Source organism: Nelumbo nucifera, chromosome 4 (assembly GCF_055504915.1).
Source record: "Nelumbo nucifera cultivar China Antique chromosome 4, China Antique-T2T, whole genome shotgun sequence".
NCBI lineage: Eukaryota > Viridiplantae > Streptophyta > Magnoliopsida > Proteales > Nelumbonaceae > Nelumbo > Nelumbo nucifera.
Genome location: NC_142652.1, coordinates 86,956,447 through 86,966,882, shown reverse-complemented (window position 1 = coordinate 86,966,882; position 10,436 = coordinate 86,956,447). Strand labels below are relative to the sequence as shown.

Sequence of the window (10,436 nt, the reverse complement as noted above, 5' to 3'; positions counted from 1 at the left end):
ACCTCTTCCTTGTGGCTTCCCTATTTATGCTGAAGAGTGGGCATTCTTCCATAGAGTGAAATTTGCACTTGACTCATTGTAAACTCTGATGTTGGAACTGATAGCCCATTTGCTTCAGGGGAATAGGGGTTTGGAGTCAGAATCGGCCATTCCAATTTTAACTGTTTGGTTGGGTGGAATCAGAATCCCATTTTCATTCTTGGTGGAATGGCATTCCCCCATCTAAGGGAATCTGGGAATGGCCAATCTCACCCCCTCCCTTGGAAATGAAATCTTATTCCAGCTGATTCCAATTTCTGTCTGAACTAAACATATGGAAATGAACAATTCCAATTCGGATTCTGAGGGATTTGGACTAGGAACCAAACGGACCCATGAAGGAAAGACTGCTTTCCCTTCTGCACATGAAATTGCAATATTATATGCCCTTTCTTTGAACTACCATCGATTGTACTATCAAAGATAAGTACTATGGTCAATTGTAACGACGCCTTAATTTTTTTCTTTTTTCGAACACAACCATCAATGGGCTTTTTATTGCTTGGTAAATGATGACGCCTGATCATGTTACCAGCACATGGCAGCTACTGAATTGTGTTGATCATTTTACACAGTTGGGCAATTGGTTGCCCAATTACCACAGCAAAAATATTCATTAGTTTGCATTCCTTCTTTTCACAGATTATCCATCAGTGAGTCCTCAATGAATGTTAGGAGCTCAACAAAATTGTCTCAACCAGAGATTTGCCTCACCCGTCAACAGGCATGAAAATCAGTGTGAACTCTGAATTCCATATTCCTAGTTAACCTACTGAGCCCTTCTTCATTTAGGGCCCTGCTAAAGTTTTGTTTGACTATAAAAAGTGTTGCTGCTTATTGGGTTCGAGATGAAGTACAGTTTTTTTGCTAGGTGAGATGAAATAATCGAATAATCGATGAGCAATTGTATCGAGACACCCACCAAAAAGCAGAAGACTGTTCTTGAAAGCCAACAGGGGAATACAATAGAAAAGCCAAAACTTTTCATACAAAGATATGACTTCAGGAAGGGGTTACGTTCTGAAAACCTCTTCCTAAAGAAAATTCCACTTCTCTTCCGATTATGAGACCAAAAGGTCCAAAACCATCAAATCCAATCAGACTGAGACCATTTGCTTGTTGGGTCTTCGAAATCGTTTCCCTTTCCTATGATTTTTGGCCTCTTCTATGTTCTGTTCTTTCTTGGAGCATGAATTTGTTCAGAGAATTCCATATTGTTTATGGCCTACCTAGTACTTCTTGATAGAAATCCCCAATCCTTCATTTTCGTTCCCATTTTCCATGTCAATTTAGGCTTCCTCCTTTATTGAATTTGTCTAGGAACGCATTGTTACCGAAAGGAGATCCTTGTTTAATAAAATAAGGGTTTAACGGTCGGTGCACGTTGTCAGGTTGTCTTTGTGTTAAAACCTTTGCAGAATTAAAGAAAAACGCCTCAGATTCTTCCTTTCCCTATCATTAAGGTGGTTTTGCATCTAAGTTCATCTTTTCCAAGAGTCTCAGATCAGCATCATCATTAGAATTTGGAATTATCGTAATGGGGAGGAAGTTGCTTCGGGATTTTTGACATTTCTGCAGAGAAAGCTTTCGTTCACGAAAAACCCAGATCACAATCATCTCTGCAAACCGAAATTCTCTTTTGGAGCAGAGTTCTAGTAATCCAGTTGCTTCTTTTATTGCATAACACTGGTTTCGCTTCTTCTCTATTTCGTTCTTAATTCTGTCCCAGTCCCAGAGCAGAAATTCTGTGCAAAAATAACTCACGTTAATTCCACAATGTTACTTTCTGTAAAAGCCCATTTTCCCGCTCCCACCCTGATCTGACACCATTGCATTTGCTTCTAAGGATTTCCTCAGAAGTTGCGTTCTCTCTTTTTAATTCTCACATCATGGGTTGCATACATGGTAAGTGCTGTAGTCGTTATCCATCCTCCTCTGACGGAGATATCCCAGACTCGCAAGAAGTTGGTCCGTGTTGTAGCAGCAGCAACCTCCATGTTCATGGAAATCATGGCGACGCACTCACTGAGAACTCGTTGGAGTTGGCCCTCGTGCCTTCCCACAAGTTCTGTTTGGGGTATTCGGTCCTCACTAAACGAGGCTACTACCCTGACTTTCCTGATAAAGAAAATCAAGATAGTTTCTGCATCAAGACCCAGGTCCAAGATAATCCAAACCTCCATTTCTTTGGGGTCTTCGATGGGCACGGTCAGTTCGGCACCCGGTGTTCGAATTTTGTTCGAGACAGGTTGATAGAAATCCTCTCTAGTGATCCTGCATTGTTGGATGATCCTGTAAAAGCATACACTTCTGCATTTCTAGCCACAAATTCCCAACTTCACGATAGCGAGATAGACGATTCAATGAGCGGTACCACTGCAATTACTGTTCTGGTCAGTGGAAACACGCTCTTTGTTGCAAATGTGGGTGACTCAAGAGCAGTAATGGCGGTCGAGAATGGGAATCGGGTTGTTGCAGAGGACTTGTCACACGACCAGACACCATTTAGGAGGGATGAATACGAGAGAGTGAAGCTTTGTGGGGCAAGGGTTTTGAGTGTCGATCAGGTAGAAGGACTGAAGAACCCAGACATTCAGACCTGGGGTGATGAAGAAAGTGAGTGTGGCGATCCCCCAAGGCTGTGGGTACAGAACGGGATGTATCCTGGGACTGCATTTACCAGGAGTGTGGGCGATAGTACAGCTGAGAAGATTGGTGTAATTTCTGTTCCCGAGGTATTGAAGATTCAGCTCACACCTAACCACCTGTTCTTTGTGATTGCAAGCGATGGTGTTTTCGAATTTCTCTCCAGCCAAGATGTTGTCAATATGGTAAGACCCATGAGCATTAGAGAAAAGGAACTTTCTTCAGCTTGTTTTACTGATTTATGGTTCCAATGCTTTATCTTCACATCCAAATGGTGGTGAACAATCTGCAATGTATTTCCTTTTTCTTCTTCTGAATTTTGTTATTTTCTTTTGTTCACTCCAATATCTTGCATCTTGATTGGATGGATTTCTCCAATTTCTTGTTGGGGTTTGGAGGGTCATTGGCTTAATCTTTCTCAATTTCCACTTTCTTTGCACATTGGTAGAAATATCTATAGGATTACTCAACTTGAAGCAAAGCATGTGAAAAGAGAATACAATAGGCATACCATTATGCAATGGAAAAAAGAAAAAAAAAGCTCAAATAAAGTAGGTCTAAGAAGTGATTAGTGATTACTATAAATATGGCTTCTAGACATCAAATGGGACCGTTTGCATATATCAGAAACTTAATGTTTAATTTAGCATCACCTTCAGCTTCTCTGTTGTTAGTCTTTTTGTGCAGCATAGCATGGGCAAATTCTTTAAATTATCTGCTTGGTTTACTGTGCATTCAGTATCAACCACTCATCCTCGTGAAATACATGTTAATTTTTCATTTCCTCCTATTCTCAAAACCCTAAAACCTAAATTCTCATTGTCTTCATCCATAATTACCTAAAATTTACAAGGCTTTCTTTTCTTTCCGTTAGATCTTAGAGATAAAAGAGTATTTCCTCTAGTGATTTTCTTCACTGGCAAAGTCCAATAGGTGGAAATCCTATGGATTGTGTGCTGATTGTAGCTCATGGTTCATGAAAATGCATTTTGCTCTCAGAAATACCTGCTTAACCTGTCTTTACTTTCTTGAATGAATATGGGTTTTGCACAGGTTATATATATATATATATATATCTTTTTTGGTTAAAAAAAACTGGGGTTAGAGCTGGTAGGCGTTTTCTGCTTCTTGTCTGGCTTTCTCTTTCCTGCATGGTTTTGTATATGGTATGGTTTCCCACTAGGCATGTTAAATGGCAGAAGATGGAAGTCCACAGGAGATGTCTCCATGTGTCAAGGACACCAGATATGGGTTCAAAATCAAAACCCATCTACATTGATTAAATTTAGTCAAAGGGAGTGTGTCTAGGTGCTACCTAGGAGTGTGTTACCAACCATTTCCCTAAAAAAGAAAAGGATGGTGGAAATGTTACCAGTGGAGACATATGCATATGTATCTATGTAACTATAATGTGTATATATGCATGTGTAATAGACCATTTTCAGGTTATTTCTGTGGTAGTGTTCACACATCTATGCAATGGAACCCTCATTCCACCCCCACCCCAACCCCCAACCCCCAACCCCCAAAGGAGAAGATCAACTGAATATTCTTTACCTAAATATGGAAAATGGGTGGAAATAATGGAAATAAACATTTTATTGGTATTACTTGATCGTTTTTCTCACATCAGCCTAATCAGTGCTGGTTGTTTCAGTGTTGTTTGTATGGTGTGTACAGATCCATAGCAATAAGCTTATGTTCCTTTTCTTTTTTGTTAGTTTTGAACATTGTGGGACCAAGATAACTGAGTTTGGAATTATTCATACCTTCTATCAGTGGTGGTATCTATTTTTGTTTATGTCTTTCCGAACTTTGTTGTACCCTTTACAAATTCCCCATTATTTTCATATAGGTGATGGGATATACAGATCCTCAAGATGCATGTGCTGCCATTGCTGGAGAATCATATAGGCTATGGTTAGAGCATGAAAATCGAACAGACGATATCACAATCATCATTGTACATATTAAAGATCTAACTAATGTATGAAGGGGATAAGTATTCCTCTCGCCACTGGTTTTAGGTGCAAATGAAATCAGATGTCCCATCAGGTGGTGGTGGGTGGACTGTAAGCCTATAGTGGTTTAGTCATGTTGTGATAAGAATGCAGAGGAGTGACACTGTGACACCACCTGCTGGAGATGGCTATTTATTGCAGTTAATCTCTACTGAAAGGTTGTTTGCCAGATGTTTTTGTGAGTTCCATTAGTCAGGTTCTGATGCTACTGATGGAACAAGTGGAGACGTGGAGTTACCAGCAAATCAGCTCTGTTGATGATAGGAGAAGGATTTTCTGAAATACCTGTTTCCACCAGATCAGAAGTATACTGTTGAATGCAACACAATTTTCAGAATTGTAGCCTTGTCAGCTTAATATTCTCACAAAACACACTGCATGCATGGTAAAATCTCTTAACACATCTTACTTGCTTGGAAATGGTTGCTTCCTCGTTCTGTGCTGAGTTCCTCATTGTTTCCACTTCTCTCTAATTTAAGACTGGTTTTTCTTTTTCATTGGCAGTAATAAAGTTACACGGACTTCAAGTAGTTGCCTTTCATCGCTCATTTTACTACATAAAGGGTACCAACATGCTATTCACAAATAGAAATCATGAACTTTGTTTAAATCTTTTTTCTTTTGGTTTGGGGGGGAGGGGGGGAGATGCATTTAAATTTCAATTACATGCTTTGTTCATCGTGTTTGTTTGTGTGTTCTGTGGAGAGTAAGCAAGAGAGTACCAGTTGTATGATCCTAAAATTAACAAGTTTTTTATCAAGTGAAATTTCCATTCATTAGAGTCTTTGTTGCTGAATCATGTTCTTTTGGTCATGACTCTGAAGTTGCATAATATCTTGTTTAACACTTTAATTTGCAAGAAATCTTATCTTTGTAGAAATACTAACTTATCAAATCATGGGTGGAAGATCTCTCACAAGTTTGTGGCCCCATCCCCCTGGTCTAATGAAGATATGGAACTCTTTTTAAATTTCTGGCTATAGGATGCATTTTTTCCCATCTAGAAGTGGCAGACAACAAAGGTTTTGCGGCCAAAGGGGCAAAGATATAAACAAAATATCTCGAAGTAAAAAAAAAAAAAAAAAAAAACTCCCACCGAAAAAAACGAAGCTAAATGAAAGAGCTTAAAACCGGACCGGATCGGTCATGTCTTGTGAAATGCCTTACAAAATCTGGTCATGTCTTGTGAAATCCAACTTTTTATTTATTTTAGTCTTTCTGTTCCGATTTGGCATAGGAAGCAAGATTTTTTCTTGGTAATTAATTACCAAGGTTTTTAAAACCGGACCGGACAGGAAGCAGTTCTGGGCTCTGGTTCCTGGGTCAAATGGTCTGACTGTCTGATCCGAATGGATTACCCACTGACAAAAAAAAGTCAAACTATTATCCGAGTTGACGGTTCGACTGTCCAAGTCAGCGATCCGTTGACTAAATCAACGTTTTTTTGCCAAAAAAAAATGGTTTTGGGGTGAAATGGAACCAGTCAGGTGACTGATTCCTAGTTTTTCTGGTCCGATTTTGAAAACACTGTAAATTAAGATAGATTCCATCCTCTACAACTGTTCCTAGTTTTCTTTAATTTACCCACAAGCATGCCTTAAAGATTTCATCCTCCACAATTCCCTAGTTCCTCTTCATATGTTGCTTTGAGATTTAGAGCTTATGTAACCTTCCCTAGATAGCTTAAAACGATTGCCACAGAACCAAATATTGTGGAACCGATTCAAATTCACCACAAATGAAAACGTTACCTTAGAAATTAGAATCATCTAAGAACTTGGGTGCTTTTTAAAATGGCTGCCGTTTTTTGGGCCGTTGGCTTGCCTTGATTAGCAGAACAATACCAATGCAACAAAAGGTCGAGGTAGTCTTTTACGTAGAATTAGAAACCTGTTTAGATTTAGAAAAAACAAATATTGATGTGGTAATGAAAATGTTCTACTTTACCATTGTAATTGTTCTCTAATTTAAGTGTATTTGTAGTTTCAATTTGCTGTTGGAGGAGGCATTACTGCAACTCCCATGTTAGATAAAACTAGTTGGGCTATGAGTTCAATATTCTGGGATTGATAATTCCCAACCCAAGTCTAGACTAGTTTGAGATCAGACAACATAAAAAAAAAATAATGGTGTGTATATTAAGATGGGAAACAAACAAGCTCTTGGCATGTTTTCCCTTATTCTGATCAATTTGTGATTCTAAGTATTCTGACTAATTCTTCTTCTGTAATCAAAATTTATTTACGAAGTAACATTTAAATAAAAAATTGCCTAATGTAAATTTTCATTTAAAGAAGCCATGTTTGTTGTTTCCCAACTCGCAGAGTGCGTCTTCAGCGAAAAAAAATAAAAAACAAAACTCGCACAGGGCGTCAGTCGCCAAGATGATTTCGTCGCAGCTATCATGGTGGAGCCTGTTCATATCTATATCCCACCATAACGATTCCAAGAAATCTGCACATAAATAAATTATAAATCAATAAATCAAATTCAGCTTTACATCCTATGGAGTGTGGGCGTTCACAGTTGGAGAAAGTTCCCGGCTCCCCTAACTGAAAATTTGGTCATGAGGTGACACAGAGAAGTGAACCTTTCAAATCTAAGACTGCCCATGGTTGGAAACCTGTAAGACATATCTGTTAGCCGACAAGATTGAAACCCCAAGAGGTTAGTAGTCAATTGTAGACAGGCGTGGTGGTGTGGGCCAAGTTGCAATCCTTCGGTCTATTTGGGTAACACCATTTTACTAGTTAAACCGAAAACTTTCTTTCTTATCGAGTCGCTTTGTATAGGGTATAGGCATTGACACCAAAGTGATTAAAAATTAATTCATGGCATGCTTAACAGTCAAAACTTAGGTGGCTTTTGAAAATCTAAATAGTCCATCTTAAGTTGATTTGACTAAATAAAAAAGGTTGGTTGATTTTAGTTTGCATCCATATTCTTTTAAGAATCATCTTAGCCAACCGAGGGGTGGCTCAGTTGATATGTTAGCTGGTTTATTCCCACAAAGATGAGGATACAAATTCCGCTACCACCAAATTTGGACTACTCAAACGGGCCCCAAGTGGCTTCTTAGATTCAAAGCCATATTCTCACACACTTGTCAGTCCAAGGTTCTACAATTACACCAAACAATGGCCCCTTTGTTCAACATTCCATAGCCTATGGAAGAAAAAAGAAAAAAAAAAACAAGGGATGGTCTCTATTTTATTAATGTAAGAGGGAGATGCAAAGACAATTATGTGTATGTTAAGACAAAGTATAGGAGAAAACAAACATATGAAGGAATAAAGCCCTTGTTTTTTGATTGCAACATATGAAGGGAAGCCCATGTTATTTTGAGCACAATAGATAAATAAAGGAGAGAATATTAAAGTATGCTCGTTACAGAATGAAAGAAAATGTATCAGACCCTTATTTTAGCTTAGCAAGATAGAGTCAAACAATTATGAAGGATTTAAAAAAAAAAGAAGGGAAAAAAAAAGGAAAATTACATTTTATGGCTCTCCAAGTTGAAAATTGGTCATTTGTGATGCCCTTTTATACCCCCTTTACTCCATTTATACAATATGATAGGGTTTATCTGCATTACAAGGAGAATTATTAGACCCCTTATATGGAAACACCAAAACAAGACACATGGAAATCCAAAGACAATGCCTTACTGCCTAGGTGTTGCCTTGACAACCATGAGAAAGACTAAGAGTGGTCTCAAACAAACCAGCCAAATCTATAATTTTAGATTTTAGAATAACTAGCTTTGCCTACCTAGACCTAGTTCAGAGGCTCCTTTTTATTATTAAACTGAGCTTTCTCAGACTCTTCATGTGCCACTCAGTAAAAACATCTATGTTGCACCAAAACACCATACTATGGAGCTTTCAATAGCTTCTATGCTTGAAACAAACCATCCAATGGAAACCATTAGCTCTGAGAATCTCTCATTCATAAAATCAGAAAAATACAAAGGGCAAATACGATAGGATAGGGACAATAAACATGAAGTCAGAATCCATAATTCCATCTTTCAGTAAACAGGAGAAAGAATTCTCATAATGGCCAACAACCATAAAAAGAACTATCATGAGAAACAAATGAATCAGCATCTCATGCATCTAAGAGATCGAAACCTAACATTATTAAGACTAAATGCCTCAAGGCTCATCCTTATAGCAAAGAGCCAAAGACTAATAATCTGTAAGAAATTACTCCACTCCATACAAATATCGTTGTTCATTACATATAAGATTCAAAACTCTTGTGGAGTTCTCCATGAGGGGCAAAGTTTATGCTATTCTAGTATTACATGAGAATGAAGTTGTTGATGAATCAAGAGAAATTGAAAAGCTGCCAGCATAAAGGATGGCATTCCTAGTATTTCCTTGACCCTCGGAAACAGTTTCCAATGTAAGCAATAATTTAAGATAAAATGCATTATGCAGTCCATATAATCTCACTTACAAGTTTGCTTGGTGCCAGGTGGATTGGTACAAATATTAGTTCCCTTTGTCATTCTTTTTGTTCCTTCTCTCATGGCATGCCTTTAAAGCTTGAACTTCTGTTAAAAGTAAATTAAAAACAAACATCTGATCCATTTAATATATGAGCTACAAAATTGGCATTTATAAAAGCAAGAAAACAGTACACCTCGTCAAAACTGAAAGACAAAGAAACCTAAATTTGGCTACCATAATCAGAACAACAGGACACTTAACATAGAGAGACAAGTCTATGGGGGGAAATTTAGGATTTGGATCCTTTTATTCACATTCTACTTGGCATCTGAAAAAAAGTTGAAACTATTCTTCTCTTTCCTTTTTCTAGTTTTTTCTTTTTTCTTTTTTTCCTTCCCCATGAGAATTATAAATGACAATATACATCCATGTTCCATTAGCTGACGAAAGCCAAAGACAAGTAGTTCTACCAAATGCCCATAAGAAGAGCAATGACCTATAAGAAAATATATAGTAAACCATTTCAAAAGCAGCAATTTCGAACACATAATCATGGTTGAAATCGAAGAGAATATGATAGATGAAATGAGGATGAAAAATGAAAACACACCCTTCTGGCAAGATTTCCAATTCCTATTGTTTTCAACAAGACAGTCCTGCAAAATATTACAATGGAATCTTGAAATTCTCAGAAACAGTGAAATTGACTTCTGGCCTAGGGTTTCAAACCCAAAGAAACTAGAACCCAAAACTACAACATTACCTGTAAGGAGAGGTAGAGGGCGGAGCATTCTTTGAGCTGCTTAACGTTCTCATCCTCTTCGTCTGCATCGGTCTGGTGAAGGGGAGGAGGTAGGGAAGACGATGGGGGCTGGAAGGTTGCCTTGGATTTTGTTGGGTCCATTTTAAATCTTCCCTCCGGAGGATCTCTTTCGTTGTTTTGTGATGGAGAGAAAAGTTACGACTGCTGAAGTGCTGAGTACTGGCCAAACCATACCTTTGCCCAACTGGTCAAAAACCAAAACAAGTCAACCGGTTAATGGTTAGTTCAGTTCGGTTCCGGTTTGAACATTTTTAAAAACCAAAGGACGGGTTTGATACAAGGCTAATTCATTTAATATTATAATACTATATTAATGGAAGAATGACGGTTCAGGCCAGGGTCAGAATTTTTAGGCCCAAAGTACAGTTGGGGTATGTATAGAGTGGGGGTGTTTGACATTTTGAATGTTTATAGGTCTGCAGTGGAATTCAGAAATCTGCATTGAGCCTG

At 38.2% G+C, this 10,436-nt stretch overlaps 2 protein-coding genes across 5 annotated transcripts; one reads left to right on the top strand and one right to left on the bottom strand.

The window, feature by feature from the left end:
* Positions 1–535: 535 nt before the first annotated feature.
* LOC104613152 (putative protein phosphatase 2C 35) lies at positions 536–5,471 on the top strand. Of its 2 annotated transcripts, XR_002023534.2 has the most exons (3): positions 536–2,870; positions 4,541–5,091; positions 5,211–5,465. XR_002023534.2 is itself a non-coding variant. In XM_019200400.2 (2 exons), the coding sequence occupies exons 1-2, from the start codon at positions 1,929–1,931 to the stop codon at positions 4,676–4,678; spliced, it is 1,080 nt and encodes a 359-aa protein (XP_019055945.1). In that variant the 5' UTR covers positions 536–1,928; the 3' UTR covers positions 4,679–5,471. The 2 variants fall into 2 exon arrangements, 1 of the variants encoding a protein (XP_019055945.1); XM_019200400.2 differs by having other exon boundaries at positions 4,541–5,471.
* A 1,489-nt stretch (positions 5,472–6,960) lies between these two features.
* On the bottom strand, positions 6,961–10,158 carry LOC104613156 (Cox19-like CHCH family protein). Of its 3 annotated transcripts, XR_016085886.1 has the most exons (5): positions 9,927–10,158; positions 9,774–9,819; positions 9,171–9,267; positions 8,204–8,292; positions 6,961–7,160 (listed from the first exon to the last, which is right to left on the bottom strand). XR_016085886.1 is itself a non-coding variant. In XM_010280869.3 (4 exons), exons 1-3 carry the CDS (start codon positions 10,065–10,067, stop codon positions 9,206–9,208), a joined length of 249 nt encoding a protein of 82 aa, XP_010279171.1. In that variant the 5' UTR covers positions 10,068–10,156; the 3' UTR covers positions 6,961–7,160; positions 9,171–9,205. The 3 variants fall into 3 exon arrangements, 2 of the variants coding, with proteins under 2 accessions (XP_010279171.1, XP_010279179.1); XM_010280869.3 differs by lacking the exon at positions 8,204–8,292 and having other exon boundaries at positions 9,927–10,156; XM_010280877.3 differs by lacking the exon at positions 6,961–7,160 and having other exon boundaries at positions 7,990–8,292.
* Between the last annotated feature and the right edge of the window lie 278 nt (positions 10,159–10,436).

Coding starts and splice junctions, on each gene's coding strand:
- LOC104613156 (XM_010280877.3), bottom strand. CDS start 10,067: ATGGACCCAACAAAATCCAAGGCAACCTTCCAGCCCCCATCGTCTTCC. Junction 9,820..9,926: donor CCCTCTACCTCTCCTTACAG/GTAATGTTGTAG, acceptor AATATTTTGCAG/GACTGTCTTGTTGAAAACAA. Junction 9,268..9,773: donor TTGGAAATCTTGCCAGAAGG/GTGTGTTTTCAT, acceptor TACTTTTAACAG/AAGTTCAAGCTTTAAAGGCA.
- LOC104613152 (XM_019200400.2), top strand. CDS start 1,929: ATGGGTTGCATACATGGTAAGTGCTGTAGTCGTTATCCATCCTCCTCT. Junction 2,871..4,540: donor GCCAAGATGTTGTCAATATG/GTAAGACCCATG, acceptor ATTTTCATATAG/GTGATGGGATATACAGATCC.